Source organism: Nannobrachium achirus (genome assembly GCF_963921795.1).
Source record: "Nannobrachium achirus genome assembly, chromosome: 17".
NCBI classification, from domain to species: Eukaryota; Metazoa; Chordata; class Actinopteri; order Myctophiformes; family Myctophidae; genus Nannobrachium; species Nannobrachium achirus.
Window position 1 is genome coordinate 31495988 of NC_137824.1, and position 19358 is coordinate 31515345.

A 19358-nucleotide genomic window follows, 5' to 3' on the forward strand; every position below is an offset into this window, starting at 1 on the left:
GACACTTCAGTCAGGTGGTGGCTGTGTGATAGACCAGTAGTTAGTCACCTCAATCAGGTTGTGTGCTAGTAGTTTGACACTTCAGTCAGGTGGTGGCTGTGTGATAGACCAGTAGTTAGTCACCTCAATCAGGTTGTGTGCTAGTAGTTTGACACTTCAGTCAGGTGGTGGCTGTGTGATAGACCAGTAGTTAGACACCTCAATCAGGTCGTGTGCTAGTAGTTAGACACTTCAATCAGGTTGTGGTCAGGGTCACGGAAATACAGCGAGGTGATGGCTCCCACAGCTCCACTCCTTTCAACTGGACCTTCCTCTATCTGCACCCCGCAAGCCTGAAGATGCAGCGGGTTTATCAAACTAGTTGATAATAGACATCGATAATAATAATCAATACATCAATAATGTATCACTGTTTTGGGCATTGGAGGGGGGGGGGGGGGGTACCTGCAGGTGCGTAGCGACCACAGCCAGCGGAGTCGTGGTGATCAGACACAGATCTGCAGAACCTGGCGTTGGACGACCAGCTTTGGGCTCAAACTCCTGTCCCTCCTGGTGAAGGTTCAATTTCTGCTGCCCAAAACCCAAGGCCTTGCGGTTCCCCTGAAGTGAAGGCATTCATTTATTCTTTGTTAAAATAGCGTTAACAATATCTTTATATTCCCATAGTAATAATTTCTATAGTGTTTGTCCAGTAAGTAACAGAGGTCTACCCATATCTCCAGCTCTTTAAAAATCGAATTGAGCATTGGTTCTGAAACACAGGGTCGTCGCAGACTATTTTTTTATGGGTCACATAAATATCAGTTCTTTCCTTCTTTTTTGTTTACCTTTATTACCAATTTGTTTATTTCATACATTTTTCAAAAGCTTTTCATAAATAATTTCTGCACATTTTCAGAGGTTTTCTAGATAGAAAAGACAGGACACTGACAGTGATCAAATGCTCCCATCCAGTGGACAGGTTGGAGGAGTGCATCAAGCGAGGAAAGGGTTTACTAATAACTTTATCACCAAATAAATAAATGGAGCGTTTGTGTGATGACTGATGTGGTCCTCCTACCTTGAAGGTAATGACCTCCATGCCCAGTACTGAGGAGTAGAAGTTGATGGTGTTGTTAATATTCTTCACCGTCAGAACCAGGTGGTCCAAGTGGCTAAGTGACACCGGACAGCTGCTTTTACATCTGACCACTAATGCTGGATTGGAAAAGGTCTGGAAGAGAGAGGGGGGGGAGAGAGAGAGAGAGAGAGAGAGAGAGAGAGAGAGAGAGAGAGAGAGAGAGACCAATTGATTGATTTAGGAAAGAAGGTATGTAGTAAAATACAAACAATATAAATATTAAAAATAGGGACCAAAATATGAAATGATACAAGTTGAAAGTAAAATGAGATAATCATCAAATAGGGCCTGTAAATATAAAATAAGCACCCATCCTAAACTGGCTAAATTTAAAACATTTAGCTTTAAATAAGACAAGCTAAAGAATGTCAAGGAACAACTATACCCTTAAATATATGGAGCATATAATTTAATGGAGTGGTGAACTGATAATTTCTTCCAAATCTCTCACAATTGTTCAAAAATAGCAGATCTACAGGTGACGCATTGAGAGCTTGTAGATTGGTATGAAATAGGGTTAAAGTGGTCATTCTTATTTTTTATGTTATTAACGGTAACTAATTTGGCTGGGGGGGTGGGTGTGTGTGTGTGTGTGTGTGTGTGTGTGTGTGTGTGTGGGGGGGGGGGGGGGGGTCCTGACCTGGAATCACCCTCAGGCCTAGCTCTGGTCCATCGGGCCCAGGGACCCTTTGAGGGACACTTTGAGAACGACATTTACAGTAAGTCAGGAGATGCCACCATGTGGTCAAATTGGGCTTTGCATGTTTGAGTAGCAACCAGCAACATGTATCTTTGTTCTTTAGTAGACCTGCTTTTACAGGAATGATTCGGCAATCTTACAAGCAGGTTCAGGCTACTTCAAGTTCAAGTTCAGCTCCATAAAGACCGGGACTAAAGTGTTGTTTCCATAAAACGACATACTACTACTCACCTTGAAACATGTCCGTTGAAGTTGTGATAAACGGCTCCCAAAAGTCCTGAGCGCCATTCTGCCACGGTGAAAAGTAAACTGAACTGATAATGCGAGCGACTTTACCGTACTTCCTTCTTGTCTGGCCTAGGTTTCAATCTTACCGTATTTATGTGTGTATATGTACACAGAGTTTATACGCATGCACGTTATTGAGTGCCTCAGCAATATTGCCATAGGCCTAATGACATTTGAAATAAGGGAAGTGGGGGAAAAAAGACTTGGGGCAAAAAATATTGTCCGTCTTGAAATAATACAAAAATAAACCACACGACCAGGCAGGAAGACACCTTTTTAGGGCTATAATGAAATTATTGATAAACTTTGTTAATGGTGGCACATGTAATTTATCTTTTAGCGTTTTTGTGCTTTAAGAAAAAGCAAATAGGACAAAATCCATCCACGAGAAGCCGGCTATATCTCAAGGGTTTAACAACAAATCGTCATAACTTAATTAGGAGAAACGTTGCCCTCTGCTGGTTACAGCCCGTTACAGCCTGTAGAGGGCTGCCCGGCTGCATAATAAGAATGATTTGATTTGGATACCTACAAATATTCCAACATTACGTTATATAGCCTACTGCATTATGAATATAGGGCCATACAGATAATACATGTAGTACAGCCCAAAACCGTAACATTGCTTACCTCTCTTTAGCTCCTGAAGCTGCAAGTAATTCAACCGGTTCTTTTTCACCTGAAGCACAATCAAATATTTGTTTTTTCCTGTCCTGAAAATAAAATAAAAACATTGCAAAGATTGGGACGACTAACCACAGCATAAGTAGAAATAGAAAGAATGCAGAGCAAAATGAGTGCTCACACAGTGGTTTAACTATTGTACAGCTAGTTGTTTAGCTACCTGGCCATGATACAAGTCCAAATACCATCACTATCATCAGTTGCTCCTGCTATCTGTCCTCACTGGGCCATTGTGATCATGCCCAATGTCAACAGTATTGTTAATGTTGGCATGTTTGCACTTAAATCTAATACGCCCATTGTTAATTTGATTAGCTGCAGGTGTTGCTTAAAATCACAATGTTCAGCCACTAAGAGATTAAATGTTTAGATGGCAACAAACTCACACAAGTTTAGTTCCTATTCTTATTACCATTCTGTTGAGCTTGTGAAGAGAAGAAAGGTAACCCAGGTGTACAACTTTCTATTCTATTCTCAAGAGTATGAAAAGTAGAAAGCTAGTATCCCAGGTGTACCACATGATCAACGGATCAAGGTTATTGTTCTCAAGTTAACTATTTTTTATTAGCATAAAAAAAATTAAACTCACACCTGACAAGGGGGAGATAAACTAAACTAAGCTTTAAAAAAAAAACTTTTATAAAAACATGTGAAATGCAAACTAGAATAACCATAGCCTGCATGTGCCCGTTTGTGTTGATAATACCCGGTCAATACAATAAAAGGCATGCAGCTACAGTATGTAAACATAAACCAGACTTCAAGACATACCCAAATTATACTCTGTTGTACAACAAATAAGAACAATTCAAGCTCACAACACGTTGGAATCCAGTTTGTGAGCTTGTGGAATCGTCCATTTCCAGCACTTGGCGCTGTCATACGACAAAGTATAAATCAGGCTTTAATCAGGGAACATACCAAGAGTAAAATAATGCATCTCTACAATACACTGTGTAGCATAATAACCTGTTTAATTCAGAAAAGCGGTTAGATGGAGTGGGTTTTAATACCCAGTCAACATACTGCATTGGGGGTATGGATCAAGGCCAGGACTAGGGAAGCACCGCCAACAAAATTAAAATAAAGAAATAAAATACAGTTCATTTACATCTGCATGGTATATCCAATCAGAACAGCTTCATGAAAGCTTCACACATGAAACCGTCACGGTAACAAGCATGAAGTGTTCCTTTCCCCGCCGTGATGCTATGAAAAGGACACATCAATAAAAGGAAAAAGAAAAGAGCTTCCAACATTAATTTTAAGTAACAAGTCTTCATTTAAGATTTTAACAGTCTACAATATTTCAATAATAATATACACATTTATAATCATGGTTTGTCATTTCTCTACTTTCAGGATTTGTATCTTTTTTTAAATGTATTGCACACCAACATTCCAAAAATGAAGCATTCACTCATGAGAAGAGTGGAGGACACAGTGGAGGTGAGCGCCATCTAGTGGAGGAGTCTGTGACAGATATACAAAGAAAAAGGCATCGTTTCTTTTCAGACGAGGTATGTTTCAATCTGGATAATGAAACCTGATCAAAATGACGGAACCGGTCGATGGTATGTCGAAGGCAGCCTAAAGCCCAAGTTATACTTGTCTCACGTGCCGAAAATAGCATTTAACTACAAGCTGTGGATAAATAAAGTGAATGAATGCATGAAAGGTGTTTACAATATGTATGAGGGGCATCTGATTTCAAACGGTGCTTCCATCAATTGTTTGACGCCATTGACAACCTGGCAGACCCGAGCTGCCTTGTCAAACATGCCAGCCATACAACAAAGACGGGATCAAACAGAAAATGTACGTCCCGTTGCGGGGTCAGGTGGGGAAGTAAAGGAGGAGAGGTACAGGTTGTTCCTTCCTGCTACGCACTGCTATTTTCGGCGCGTGACACTGTGGTACAAAAGTAATTTAGGCTTTAATCATAGCGTGGTGTCAGTTGAGAAAGAGGCCCCATCTGTGCTTCATTCCATATAGGGATACACCAATACCACATTAAGGTCAATACTGACTACTGGCCCAATACATACACAATTTTTTACATTGTAAATAAACAATTAAACAAGTCATTTGGGGATTATACACAAAGATGTTTTGACAAATTATCTTCCATTACAGAGTTAACATCTTTTGTGTGAGAAAGAAAGAAATATCACTTTGTTCTAATAGGTGGTGCAGTAGCTCTTGATAGTAGATAGTTATATGGGGGAAACGGGGATACCAACACATTAATTATCTATTGGGCCAATACCTGATATACTAGCATCGGTATATCCCTAATTGCAGGTCTGAACACAACTCAAATCATTTGTATTGATCAGTGAAAAGTAAAGATGCTTAACAATTCCAAAACAGAGCAAAGCATTCCAAAGGTTATCTTAGTTGCACTTATGTCTTTCCCTACAGTTTGTACAACATTCTACATTTATACATTTTTTTTAACAATTCAGCAAGCGTTGATGTGTTTGGCGGTCCGTGCCACTGACAAATAAGGACAGTTTTGCTTCTTTTGGGCGAGAAACAACACACGGTGGTTCATGGTGTGAATGCGCTCAAGTGTGACATCCTTCTGAAAAACCCTCCAGTCCGACCCAAGGGATGCTCCCATCTGAATGATCTGTTGTGAGATGCTGTGATCTTACTTTTTTGTATTAACCACTTAAACCATAAATATGTAGTTGACCGGAGTCTCCCGTCTACAAGCTTAGGACACCATCGCTGCACGGCGTGTTTAGAGCTTGTCGATCGACTGTACTGGCCGAATGTTCGGCCCAGAAAAGGGACGCTAGGGTTCAAGTGCTAAAACAAAAAAAAAATTATGTATCAATAGGTAATTCAACAGGCCTATTTAACATTATACATGTTTTCTGAGTAGGTTGTAGTGACTTAAAAAGTTTAAATTAAAAAAACTAAAAAAAGACTCGCAAAAACCTCCATTCATGTGGAAAAAATAACTTGAATTCAATGAGAATAAATAATAAATCTGAACCGATACCCATCCTATATTTAGATGCACATTAGCAGTAGATTGCTACTGAGACAGTGCCTCAGAGGCTGTCCTGAAGCAACAAGCTTTTCCATCAATAACGGTTGGTGATGTCAATGTAAGGGCCTGATCATTCGGAGCATCCCACATAAAACCTATTTCCATGGATCAAATTTAGGCATATGATGAGGGGGGTGGGCAGTCCTAACCACCTCTGACCAGCTTGAGGCATCAGATACCACGGTTAAATTAATGGAAAAGGCATGCTGTCTCCTCCTTTTGAGTGCTGTGTAAAGCCCTTCTCTCAACCGGTTAGACCACGCTCTCCCGGGTGGCAGCTACCAGGACAGCCCTGCGGCAGATGGGGCAGGTGGAGTTTTCGGACAGCCAGCGGTCGATGCAGTGAACGTGGTACTCGTGGGAGCAGGGCAGCTTCCTTAACTTGTTGCCCTCTGCGTACTCCGTTATGCAGACGCTGCAAGTCTTCAAGGCGTCACTCTCCCCGAAGTTCCGCATGGAGAGGTTGTCGATCTGCTCTTTGGTCAACCCCTGGGGTTGGTCTTCGTCGTCGTCGTTGAGGAGGAAGAAGTGCGCAAGCCGGAGGAAGGGCAGCGAGCTGGGCTCCTCCAGGCTGATGGGGGGCCTGGGCCGCGCCCTGCCGGCGCCAGTACCACCTTCCCGGGCAGGTGGGGGGCCAGACACCAGGCCCTCTTCTAAATGCGTGTCAACTGTCCTTGGTTCCGCTCTGCCTACAGGCGGCTCATCCACTGCTGCGGCGTCGGCATCCGCGTTGTTTAGAGCCTCGTTCAGATCGGCCGCGGGCGTGCCGGCGCCACGGTTTGAGTCCGAGGAGTCAGAGTCAGAGTCCATGAGGTAGCTGAGCTCGCCGAAGCCCGTCATGATCTGTCGAATCATAGACTGCAGTGCCACGGATGTTGCCTCCCCCAGGCCCGCGTCAGAGATCCGCCGAATAGGAATGCGGATGGTGCTCACGTAGGTCCTCACGCCGGCACGCTCAGAGCGCGAGAAGGTGCGACGGAAGCCGCCTCGCTCACTCTCGTAAAGAAAGGTGTTTGAGTTCTGGGAGCGTGAACGTGTGCGGTTGGCAATGCTGTCCCTCTGGCGGTACTCGCCTGGGCGCACACGACGCACCTGAAGATCGAGCATGATGGTGGGGGGACGTCGGTCGGCTCCCCCTCCTTCCGTGGCCGCAGCCTCCCCTTCCTGAGATGCTACGCTAGGGGCCTCCGGTGGGGCCGCTCCTGCTCGGGATGACGGATTATCAAAAAAATCTGTATTGCTCGGTATATGCTGTCGAGTCCTGGAACTGCCCTCTGGTGGGGGCACTGGGGCAGCGGTGGCCCCGTTAGAGCGGGGAACGGCGGCAAGGGTGGTCAGGTCAGGGAATGAGACAAGGGGAACAGGGGAGCGGCTCCTGGCTGTACGTGCCCGGGTCCTGCGGGCTTCTGGGCTGCGGCTGCGAGCTCTCCGCTGGCCCCGCCGTGGTGTTGGGGGAACGGGGGGCTGAATGGGCCGAGTGGCGCGCGCCGGACTGGCAGGTTCCGACGCCACTTCCTGTGGAACAGCCTCTTCCAGCTCAGGCTCTGGCTCCACTATGACGGCCAGTTCCTCCACCACAGGTTCTTCCACCACTTCTTCAGTCTCCATTGGCACTGGCGCGGGTGTGACTTCTGCTGCCGGGGCACCTGCTGTAAGGGTGCAACGGTTAAAGTCATTGATTTAAGGGTCATTGTGAAATTTAGTTTTCAACATCTATCTATTAATTTAGCAAATGTTTGTCCGCAGTCCGTCTGCAGTACTCTGACGTCATAGTACTGACATCACAGACTGGCCTGGACACGGAACACCATGTATGGGCATAAAGATCTGCCCAACGGGCACTCCAACATGGAACACCATACATGGACATAAAGATCTGCCCAACAGGCAGTCCAACATGACATCATAGTACTGACATCACAGACTGGCCTGGACACGGAACACCATGTATGGGTATAAAGATCTGCCCAACAAGCACTCCAACATGGAACACCATATATGGGCATAAAGATCTGCCCAACGGGAACTCCAACATTACTTCTGAGACTCCTACATTCAATCCCTCAGACACCCGTTTGCACACACCCCCCAGGCACAGGACAGGACTAGTTTATTTATTTTTATGTTTAAATAACAGATTTACAAACTACTGTTAACTGTATAATTGCGATATGGAAAAAGCACCGATTTGAATTTTTCCACAAGCGATTCATTTATATAAAACATATTAACAAAATAATTCATGCTTATAGGTATTGATGGATAGATGCAGCCCTAACCTGGTACAGGTTCTTCTGGCTCTGGCTCCACAGGAGTCTCGGCTGGCGTCTCCTGTTCGCCCCCTGCGGCTGCGGCAGCAGCTGCAGCCGCCGCAGCCTGCTGCTGCGCGGCCAGACTGCGGTTCACATTGATCTCCAGACTGAAGCGGAAGTCTCCGCTGTTCGGGTTGGTTTGGCTGACTGCCCGCCATGACTGGTTGCCACGGTGACCGGATCTGGTTGTGTTGCCCGTGCGCCTCACGGTGTTCAGCCAATCCAACAGGGTGTCTCCGTTGGACGGGTCCTCAGAGCCTTCAGCGGCTTCTGAAAGCGTTCGCATACATATTAAGTCAATGCCAAATAACAGTCCGGAGGAAATCAATTATGACTTCTTATAAACATAACTATCAATCATCTTCTTTCTAACTAGCAATTATAGAATTATTACTTTTAATCGAGAATCACATTCTTTCTAATTTCATGAGTCTAGGTCAGGGGTCTTCAATGTTTTCAGGCCGAGGACGCCTTAGCTGAGAGAGTGATAAAGTACTACACATTGTATAAAATTGTGTTGGAGATTAAACATTTTCATAGATTTCTTAGACAGAGTAGACTTGTTTGACAGCACTATCAGTGTAGGTTGTTGGTCCAATGTGTATTTTTTAGACATTTAACCACTTGAACCATCAATACTTAGTCCGACTGCTCATTTCCCTCTACACCAAACCTCTTTGCCAAGAGTAGCAGCACAAGGTGTTGTGAGCTAGATTGGTTATTCTTGGCTATATGTTCCACACAAAGTTCTCACCACACAAATGATTTGGACTCTTGAACTCTGAGGACCCCCTAGGGGTCCCGGAGCACCTGTTGAAGACCCCTGGTCTAGGTGATTGTACAGCCCCAAATCCAGTTACTCGTTCGGCAGAGTGTATGCACACTGAGGGAGCTGTCTCCAGGTTAATGTGCCAGATGGATGGTTGCTTGTGGGTGTTTGGGCTAGTGTTGTGTGGGAGGGACTGTAGTTTCCCCCTTTGGCCAAACAGAAATGGTTCTCTTCATAAAGTCCTGGTATCTTTGAGTACACAAGTGTGTGGTACATAATGGTAGCTAAGATCAGTTGAATTTATTAGAACTAGCCCTTACCCGTTCAAAGATATGAGCTCCAAAATGATGTGCAGTGTGTGGGTTATGGGATGTGCACTGTGCACACAGTATATGAGGGATGGAAATAACTTTAACTGGTGCTTGCATGATGTACTGTAGGAGCATCAATGTAAGAAACCCGTTTCGTTTAATGGCTACAGAGATACTGACCCCCCCCCCCCCCCAGCCCGCCCCCCCCCCCCGTGTGTGTGTGTGTGTGTGTGATTGTGCATGGCCTGAACAACAGCGCCCCTCCCTTAACATGTGTGGTCACAAAAGGTACTGTAGGCTAAATAGATATAGATACACCATAAAAATGCGAATATACAGCATACGATTTGTGAAAGTGACAAACGGGCTTCACAGTTATGTTAGGTGTGTTCATATGCTAATGGTGATGCGATTTCAGATCAATTGCTCCAGCCACTGAGGAGAAACGCTGTTTCAGACAGACAGACAGACAGACAGACAGACAGACAGACAGACAGACAGACAGACAGACAGACAGACAGACAGACAGACAGACAGACAGACAGACAGACAGACAGACAGACAGACAGACAGACAGACAGACAGACAGACAGACAGACAGACACTCACTCACTCACTCACTCACTCAGTCAGACAGACATTCGCAAAATTATAGTATAGATGAGTAACAAGTGAAACTTTGCCCATAGCAGTTAACTATACACTATGTTGGTGTCTCTACAATGAGGAAATTAAAATGAAAGTGGTTTATGATTATGACACGAGACATAGTTCATAAAGATCATAATTTATATTTGCTGGTAAGGCAGCAGAAGTCAGTAGCCAGTTTATCGAAAGGCTCATCTCCAAATGGACCTGGTTTAACACAACAAGCCAGGGCTACAGCCTTATTTATCATAAGTGAATTCAGAATAAATACTCAGAACAAATCACCAGGGCTTGGAGAAAGAAAAAAAATAAACCGTATTGTGGACAGCCCTAGGTCAGTCTCTCAACATTGGGTATGGGGACCACCACGGTACAAAAGTACAATTGTGCACATTTGTACATTTGAGTTTAAAAAGCACTATGGATTTCACTATATTGATTGGGGTCCCAGAGATAAACAATTATATAACATGAGGGTCCATAGCCTAAGACATCAAACTGTGGGTCCATTAAAAAAAATGTTTAAAGGTTAAGAATCACTGGTGACAAACTGACCTCCAGTGGCAGCTTCTCCACTCTCAGTACTGGGAGCGTTTGTCCGCGGTTCTGGAGGACCATCTTTAATTTGCTGCAGTCGACTTAGAAGCTCATCCTCTGTTATCTCACCTACAGGACACATACAAAAAAAACGTAGTCAATAAAAACAAAAAAGCAAAATGACTCATTGGCAGTCTAGGTTTCTTCCTTTTCCAAGGATTTAAATTTAAGTGATACATCCAGTGATACATCCTACCTTTTACCCAGCCTGAGCCAGAATCAAAGCAAGCAGAGAAACATGGTGGGTTGCTAGAACCACCCATTAACTCTCCCTACACATGGAACAAACCGTTTCCTCATTTAATGCACTGATAGGGGAGGCAGGCCACTGCCGGTCGATATCTAGCATGCAAGCATCAAAAAAGAAAAGAAAAAAAGATCTGCCACTGCAGCATATTAGGAACTTAGATGGTCATTATTGCCAGACCCATGAAATGGGTAGGCCTACATAAGCAAATGTCTGTCGGTCCGGGTTTTCTATATAAAGGGTATATATGATGATGACATGATGATGACATGCCTACAAAAGGCATGATGTCATAAATGATGATGACAGACAGGGGGTCTGGCACAACCAGGTTGACCTGGTCTAGTTTAGTATGTACATACAAAAATAGACTGTTTTCTGTGCTGTATTGACCCACCGCTCCCATGTATACCGCAACATTACTGAAGACCAGCAGACATACCGGGACATGTCCAGTCCATTCAATGCATTCTCCTGGAACGGTGCTCTGCTCAAAGCCAGCTCCAAACTTACATTTCTTCTCCAACTGTCCTGGGACAGAAACGGATTGGACTTCCTCAGTTGACCGCAGGCTTTTTGCTTTTCGAGCACAGACAAAACAGTAAAGCTTGAGGCAGCCTTTCTGAACTCAAATCCCAGTACATGTATGACATATCTGCATGGAGATGCACAGAGATGCACAAGGGACTCGGGCGCCACCGCCTTAGCAAGAAGTGTCAGTGACCTTGGCTGAAAAGCTCTTACAAAACTAGCATTTCCATTTTAATTATGGTGACTACTGACTAACTGTGACAACTGTGTGTTAACAACTGGAGCAGCAGGAGGCCCCCTATGCAACAACATTTGTTTCCATTGTTCCATCAGTACACCAAATTATGTTGGTATACCACAATAACCAAAACTACTGTAGACATCAGATCTGGATGTAATCTCATTCATTACTACTTCACATTGTCTGCATCTAGCCTGGGTTAGTCAGGAGAGACCTCAATTGTATCTTGTGAGAACGTCACCCGCATTAAGCATAGCTCATATTTCTTTCCCTCTGGTCTTTTAAAACATGAATGATACAAATGCAGCTTTTGCCATCCATTGTGATGGTAACCAACCAAACTGTTAGCCAGTGAATATTTGTATTTATTTATAGCCCTGCACTACTTCAGTACTGCACACCGCAGGTGTTGAAAAGACACCATATATCCATACCAGGCAGACAAGAGAAAACCCATCTACGGTTCGTTGGCTCCCACTGTTTCACGTACAACGTGAAATCATACAGAGAATGACTGTGTGAGCAGTCTATGCTGGGTTCACAGTTTGTCTTTGTCCATCTGTAAATAAAATGGCTGCAGGCTAGCACAATCGCAGAATTGTAAAAACAATCATATTATTAATAATCCACAGCAGATTACCTGGGGTGCCCAACAGATTGTTGTCTCTCATCAGGCGGTAGTCTTCATCGCTGAGATTGTTGACAAACTGATAGAAGGCCTCCTCTCTGTCCAGACGGTCAAGCTGCCTCCTGCGTTGTGACTCTGACTGGTCACCGCTACTCTGCTCTGAGCTGTCAGACCCCTCCATTGATGTAGAAGGGAGGATGAACAATACGCTCCACCTGGATACAGCTGCTGTCACAACAAAAACAGAAATGCTCAGTTTGCTGACCATACAGTGGTATCAATGAGTGTAGCAAAATGGCTGCGTGTAGAGCTCATTTATCATGTCTACAACATCTGCCCTTACAAACCTTCTACAACCAACAATTTATTAGGGCTCACAACACACAACAATGACAACTATGAAACATGGAGACAAAGTGTGTGGAGTCAAGACTGTTGAAAGCTTTAGAGGAAGACGACAACCAAATTAGATTTTTGACACCGGCTTCTAAATGTGCATGTGAGGACCATGCAGATGCATTAATGTCGGACAGTGGACCAGATCAGTGGTTCTGAATGCAAGGTCTAGAGACCACCAGGGGATCTTGGGGCCCATCCAGCTTCATGATTGATGGTTTATCATCTTCCATAAATATGACATGTACACATTAATAAAACTAGCAAACGCAAGGGATTTCTGGACAAAATAACATAACTGATCAAATTATGTCAAACAATAAGCGTGTTCAATTGTGTCCCAGAGGGAGGGGTGTGTGTGTATGTATGTATGTATGTATAATTGTTTTAATAAAATTGAGGGGCCTTGAAATGAAAAACGGGAATGAGAATCACTTATCACAAAAGATATTATATAATGAAATATAGTTCATACACAATGCGCCCAGCCAAAAATATGATAAAACGACAGATGATAACAGCAGGACTTTTTAGGCCAGACTAGACAGCAGTAGGTCAGTTCACGTCCATGGACTCTAAAGTGGCTTTGAGACATTTGTTACTTCAGACTCGTCTATTCCTACCTCTTGTTTTTAACCTTGACATCGGCGCTAACGATCCACCATTTGGCGTTAAAATCTAACGACCAGGCTTTCAGAATGCATCATTATTCCTTTGTAAAAAACCCGACTTTTAGGCCAAAGTCGAGGAAAAAACAAAATGGCATCAGCAGCTATTAGCATTGCTAACCAGCTAGCTAAAGGTTAACAGCTAACAGCGTTAGCCGGCTAGCTCAACCGTAATAAAAGAAAAAGCCGTCTGAACCTAAACAAGTCATCCGCTAAAACCAACAGGTTGAAATAAATATCACGCTTGGTAACGTCAGATTCCGGTTGGTTAGCTTGGCTAACGACGTTACCTGAATATGTCGGTCTGAAGGCTCAGGAAGCTGTTGTTGGATTAGCCAATATTAACATTAGCATATCAACCAAGAGGCCGTCACTTCATCTAGTTCACTGGTTATCAAACATTGGGGTCGGGACCCATTTGTGGGTCGCGGACACATTTTTATAATGGGTCCCTTAATTTTTGTTATCAAACATTTTTTTAATTATCATAATTTCGAAACATTTTCAAATACATTCCCCAAAAAAAGCTAACATTTTTCATGAATTAAAAAACAGATGCAATAATTTTTTACAGTAATTTCGTGTAGAAATCAAAGAAAATCTAAGAAAGTCCATAAATTAGAAAACAAACGTTCACGTAGTAGTGAAACAGCAGATCTACAACAAGCTCACAACGCCGTAGATCTGCTGTTTTCATTGTTTTCAGTCAAATGTCTAATTTTGGGTCTCAACTAGAGCTAAAAGTTTTGGGCATCACTGAGTTAGTTAATTAAAAACCAACCAATAACTTCTGCAACTGACAAAAACTCAGCTTCGCTGTCATCTGGGCGGTATGTTTATTAATACCCACACAATCACAACACTACTTTTACTCATGTAAAAACACATTTTATGAAATGTATACTCCCATCTCGCGAGAGTATCGCTTCACGCAACAAAAAAAGAGGAAAAAACACATCTTTATCAAGCTAACGGGTCAGAAATTCTAGCGGTTTTCTTGCTGGTCAGTAGGCATTTGACCAACATGTCTTGGTCTTTAACTCTGTTCATGTCGGAGACAACAAACGCACGACGGAATCAAAAGCCACCGGTAAACTGTCACAAAAAGATAAACACACACATACACACTGGTCAGCATCAAGCTAAGCTAACCGCTAGCCAGCAAGCGACGTCAACTAATGACGTTGTTATCGCTAGCTAGCATGCTAACCAAAACTAGCTAAGCTTTAAGAACGACAAGACAAGGCAAACGGAAAGGCGACGCATAACAACAGTATCATACCGGTATATAATGTTACCTGTGTGCTTTCGAGCAGTTCGCCGTCGGTGGTTGTCCAGGTATTCGAGACGGAATCCTTGATAAAAAACACGGTTAAGACGGTTGAAGCTACGTGCGGTGATCCATCTCACGATTCCATTTTCTGTTCTCTTTACCAGGGGGAGGAAAAAACAGAAAGCTCCGGAAACTGGGTAGGGAGCGCATGCGCAGAGTTGGGGGGGGGGTGATGTTGTTTAGTAGGGAGGGAGGTTCCCATTGTCCGCAGGGACGTCTCTGGGTGCTCGAGCTGTGATTGGATGATAAAGGGTTGTCAGGCAACCGCTGACGCATGATATCCCCTAACCTGGCCCCTGGGCTGGCGCTGGCCAGGCCTCGATATACAACTATGGCTGGCCTCTATTTTTTGGGCATGTCCTCTTTTTATTTATTTTTTTCAAAAAAGGTAAAAAAATGGAAAACATAAAAAAAAGAAGAAGAAGAAAATAGCAGCAACATGTCACTCACTATTTCCATTCGATAACGTCGTACCATTAAGTATAGCCTTAAGGCCTGCCCATAGTATCTCCGAAATGTTCGGTGAGTTGGACTTTCCGACGTGCAAATTTCCGAACTCTAATTGGTTCTAATGCTTTTCAGAAGCCGCTAGGAACATAATTTTATGGAAATCTTCGGTTTCGGTCGAAGTATGGACAGGCCTTTAGCCTGGGATCAGTACCATTTTCAGGTTTCTGATCCGGTCTGGAGCGGAAACAGCCTACGCCCTACGTCATGTTGTAGTCCTCTGACGGACTACACTTATAATAATAACCAGTAAGATGCCCTAAAGGGTGAGGTGACGTTGCCTGGTTAATAAACCAGACTCTATCACACACTTCGTTTTGGGAAGAGAGTCTGGAATTTCGGGGAGAGATTATTTTTCTGGGGGGCGGGCTAAAGCCTATTGACGTAATGTTAGGGGTGGTTTAAAAAAATGTCAAGGTGACTTGATCTTAATTGCTCCCTTTGAACTTCAGAGGGGTTGTAAACCGCAGTAATTGATTGAGCCATACAAGTGTCAATAGCTCGTTAGTGTTCTCTCTAATCAATGAAACATCAAAGACAACTACCTCTTTGATGCCTGTAATGAGAGTGGAGGGGGGGGGGGGGGTGTTTGTATACACACAGACTCGCCTGATTGGCTGAATGGTTCTGAACCAGGCCACCACCCACCACGTGCCCCAAGCCTACAGCCCTGATTGGCTAGCACTCTCATCGGGCTAGAGGAAAAAGCTTAGTTAATGTGGAGGGCCAGACTTCACTACAACACCACTACCACCAGGGGGTGGTGTTGAGTGCAGTCTGGTTTTAACCAGGCAAGAGGTGACGCACATGGGTGCGTGCACATGGGCGCGTACACATGGGCGCGTGCAGCCGTGCACATGGCTGCTTTGTATATATGCATGTATACCCTTCTGCTGAGCTGGTCGAGTCCGTATATGAAGTCTGTGAGGTCAGATGTAGAGGTAGACCAGCTCCGCATATGGAGATCTAGGTGATGATCCAGTCGTCTCCATGTATGGATATCCAGGGTTTGATGAGGTCAGCGTCGTGATCTTGGAGATGGAGATCCAGGTGATGATAGTCAGCAGTCTTGATTTGCAAATGAATTCTGTCTTGGCCACATTCCCAGATATGCGCCTAATATTGATGACATCGAGACAGGGATCTCCATATATGGGCATAAAAGGGACAAGGACGAATTCATTTGCAAGTGTGACTCGTGTTGCGTCAACCACATTAGTTAGACTGACAATATGTCTATATGGGCATTCCCAGATATGGGCTTAACATTGATGGGCATAAAAGGGATTCTATTGTATGGGCATTCCCAGATATGGGCTTAATATTGATGGGTATAATAGGGATTCTATTAGTGTGGTTGGCCTAACAGGGCATCATCTGGGAATCATTAGAGGTCAGCTCCATATATGGAGAGATCTAAGTGATGATCTCCATGTATGGATATCCAGGGTTTGATGAGGTCAGTATGGTGATCTTCATATATGGATATCCAGGTGATAAAAGTCAGCAGTCTTGATTTGCCATATGGAGTGTCCATATATGGGCATTGCCAAATATGGGCTTAATATGACATCAGGGATCTCCATATATGATTGCCAGAACAGGCTGTCTTGTGAATCTGAGTCTTTTTGTAAGTGCTCTGGATTAAGAGTGTTTGCTAAATACCTACCGGTAAATTGTAAATTGTATATATGCATGTATGCATGCAGGTATGTAGGTATATGTATATGTATATGTATGTATGTATGTATGTCTATGTATGTATGTATGTTTGTTTGTATTTTTATTGTTTTTTTTATCATTGTTGAGAGCTTTGAAGATTAATTAGTAGATATAACAAGTTAAAACTCACAGACACCACTCTGTCACAGACCTAAGCAGCGGTTGCCTCACAACCAACTAGCCAATCCTAACATGAGCCAGCTGTCCCTCCAGGCTATGGCATCAATACCCTACCATGTTTTGATGCTGCTGGGTGAGCCCCTGTGACAATAGCGTCCTGGTGCGGTGATGGATGATATTATCTTCTATTTTTATTTAATTATTTTTTTCACATCATGAGCTGTAGCTAGTCTGCACCAAGCGTGAGGTGATTAGTGTCATTACTAATTTTGCCACAAAACCTTTTTTATGTAGCCTGGCCCTATTGTATGGCAGTTCAATTTGATTGTCATCAAAATCAAATAATACAAATCATGGTAGGCTACTGTCGACTATATCAGGCCTTACCATGATAAAAGCTCTTTTTTGTGATTACACAAAACTACAATAGTCATAGTCCTAATGACATAACATAACAGTTCTTTCAATAAACAAAAACTAGTCCTTACCCGTTCAAAGATATGAGCTCAGAAATGATGTGCAGTGTGTGGGTTATGGGGAGTATATGAGGGATGGAAAGTAACTTTAACTGGTGCTTGCATGATAATATGTAGGAGCATCAATGTAAGAAATACCCGTTTCGTTTAATGGCTATAGAGATACTGTGTGTCGATCTGCATGATTTTTGGACAACATCTGTAACAGGGCCAGACAACCCCCCCCCCCCCCCCCCCCACACACACACACACACACACACACACACACACACACACACACACACACACACACAGAGCTGGTTAAACATTTTGCCTCATGCTAGATGCAGAATAGATATGCCTCATGCTAGATGCAGAATAGATACCATAAAAATGCTAATATACAGCATATGATTTGTGAAAGTGACAAACGGGCTTCACAGTTGTGTCAGGTGTGTTCATATGCTAATGGTGATGCGATTTCAGATCAATTGCTCCAGCCACTGAGGAGAAACGCTGTGACAGACACTCAGACAGACAGACACTCACTCACTCAGACATTTGGAAAATTATATGTTTGATATGGACCCAGTGAGTTGTATGCGATATTCTAGCATTTGTTTGCACGTCTATCTGCTATGGGTGACTAAAGAACAAAAACAATGCCAATACACCACCTGACAATGTTGGAGAGTGATACATCATGAGGTCTGTTTAATCCAAGACAGTAGTTCTTCTAACTCCAATTAAGCTATGGCAGAATGTGCTGCAATGCAGACCGCAGTAGCCTGCTCAGTTATGGATGAGCAATCACTCTAGCGAGGCCTGACCCTGCGTGCTAATTAGATATAACATTAAAATAAACAAACCAGAAGTTGTGCTGAAATTAAATGCCTTTCATCTCGGAATCCTATAACAAATTGGGGCAGACTTACAGTATAGGCTATGGGAATGCTTTACATCAGTGGTTCTCAAAGTGGGGTCCAGGGACCCTCAGAGGTCCATGAGCATATGAGGGGTCAAACTAGGTGTTTTTCAGGATTCTGAATCCAATGCAAGCATTTGTTTTGCAGGAAAAACATTCCTTGGGCTAAAAACTGACCCCATAATTTGGCAATAAAACTATGGTTTAGTGATGAGTCATCACTTTTCACAGTTTTGTGGCGGCCATTTCTTGGAAAGGAATGTTTTTCCTGCAAAACAAATGCTTGCATTGGATTCAGAATCCTGAAAAACACCTAGTTTGACCCCTTACATGCTACTTAAAGCATATTTATTTTTTGTATTATTTTACTCTATAGTAAAGTCTATGAGAGCCCAACTTTGATTGGCTCCCACAAGTTTCCCAAGACAAATCTGCGATGCCCCTATAGCCTTTTGGTATCTTTATCCTCCTCCTCCTTTTTTTTCTTTTTTATTCTTCTCTTTTTTTTGTCTTTCTTAGTCTTGTGTATCCTTCTCTTTTGGCTACTGTCTATGACGGTAGTCCCATATGACATGATGGACTGGACTATCTCCATATATAGTGTTATCCACATTTCGTGTAGCCGCCCCGTACAGGAAGTGATGTCACAACTCGCTGACATCACTCCCGTACAGAAGGAAGGTTACGGAAGGAAGGAAGGAAGGAAGGAAGGAAGGTCACTCAAGCGACACGGTTTTTCAGAGTATATATGGCATGTTTTAACTGTGTGCCAAATTCCATGCTTCTTTCATAAAGTGCACGATTTTTGCCTGAAACGCTCAGACTAACAGTGGTTCTCAACCTTTTCAGGCCACGACCCCCAAAATAATCATAGTTGAACTGGGGACCCACTACCCTGACGAGCACTTGGGTGTATTGTACAGACATTTGTAATAGCAGATCTACATGCTCACGCGTTGTGAGCATGTAGATCGGCTATTTTCACAATTTCTGCCTCTAATATTTGACAATTTGGCCAATGTTTTTGGTCATTTTAGAGGTATTAAAGTCCTTAAATTGTTACTTTAGAAATGTGCAGATACCCTCGATACA

At 43.4% G+C, this 19358-nt stretch overlaps 2 protein-coding genes across 5 annotated transcripts; both read right to left on the minus strand.

The window, feature by feature from the left end:
• Positions 1-215: 215 nt before the first annotated feature.
• On the minus strand, positions 216-2061 carry glod5 (glyoxalase domain containing 5; the record flags this gene model as incomplete). The annotated part of the gene is made up of 4 exons (XM_080746671.1): positions 216-332; positions 445-600; positions 1061-1197; positions 2052-2061. The coding sequence occupies 4 exons, from the start codon at positions 2059-2061 to the stop codon at positions 216-218; spliced, it is 420 nt and encodes a 139-aa protein (XP_080602797.1).
• A 1699-nt stretch (positions 2062-3760) lies between these two features.
• rlim (ring finger protein, LIM domain interacting) lies at positions 3761-14627 on the minus strand. 4 transcript variants are annotated; one of them, XM_080745917.1, is made up of 5 exons: positions 14503-14627; positions 12153-12365; positions 10452-10562; positions 8136-8438; positions 3761-7505 (listed from the first exon to the last, which is right to left on the minus strand). In XM_080745917.1, exons 2-5 carry the CDS (start codon positions 12319-12321, stop codon positions 6109-6111), a joined length of 1980 nt encoding a protein of 659 aa, XP_080602043.1. In that variant the 5' UTR covers positions 12322-12365; positions 14503-14627; the 3' UTR covers positions 3761-6108. The 4 variants fall into 4 exon arrangements, with proteins under 4 accessions (XP_080602043.1, XP_080602042.1, XP_080602044.1 ...); XM_080745916.1 differs by having other exon boundaries at positions 12153-12368; positions 14503-14621; XM_080745918.1 differs by lacking the exon at positions 14503-14627 and adding an exon at positions 13495-13528.
• Positions 14628-19358: the final 4731 nt, after the last annotated feature.

Excerpts from the sequence above, each read along its gene's own strand:
- rlim (XM_080745917.1), bottom strand. The coding sequence starts at position 12,321 with ATGGAGGGGTCTGACAGCTCAGAGCAGAGTAGCGGTGACCAGTCAGAG. Across the intron at positions 8,439-10,451 it reads TGGAGAAGCTGCCACTGGAG|AAGCCGCTGAAGGCTCTGAG; the intron begins GTCAGTTTGTCA and ends GAACGCTTTCAG. Across the intron at positions 7,506-8,135 it reads GCCAGAAGAACCTGTACCAG|CAGGTGCCCCGGCAGCAGAA; the intron begins GTTAGGGCTGCA and ends GCACCCTTACAG.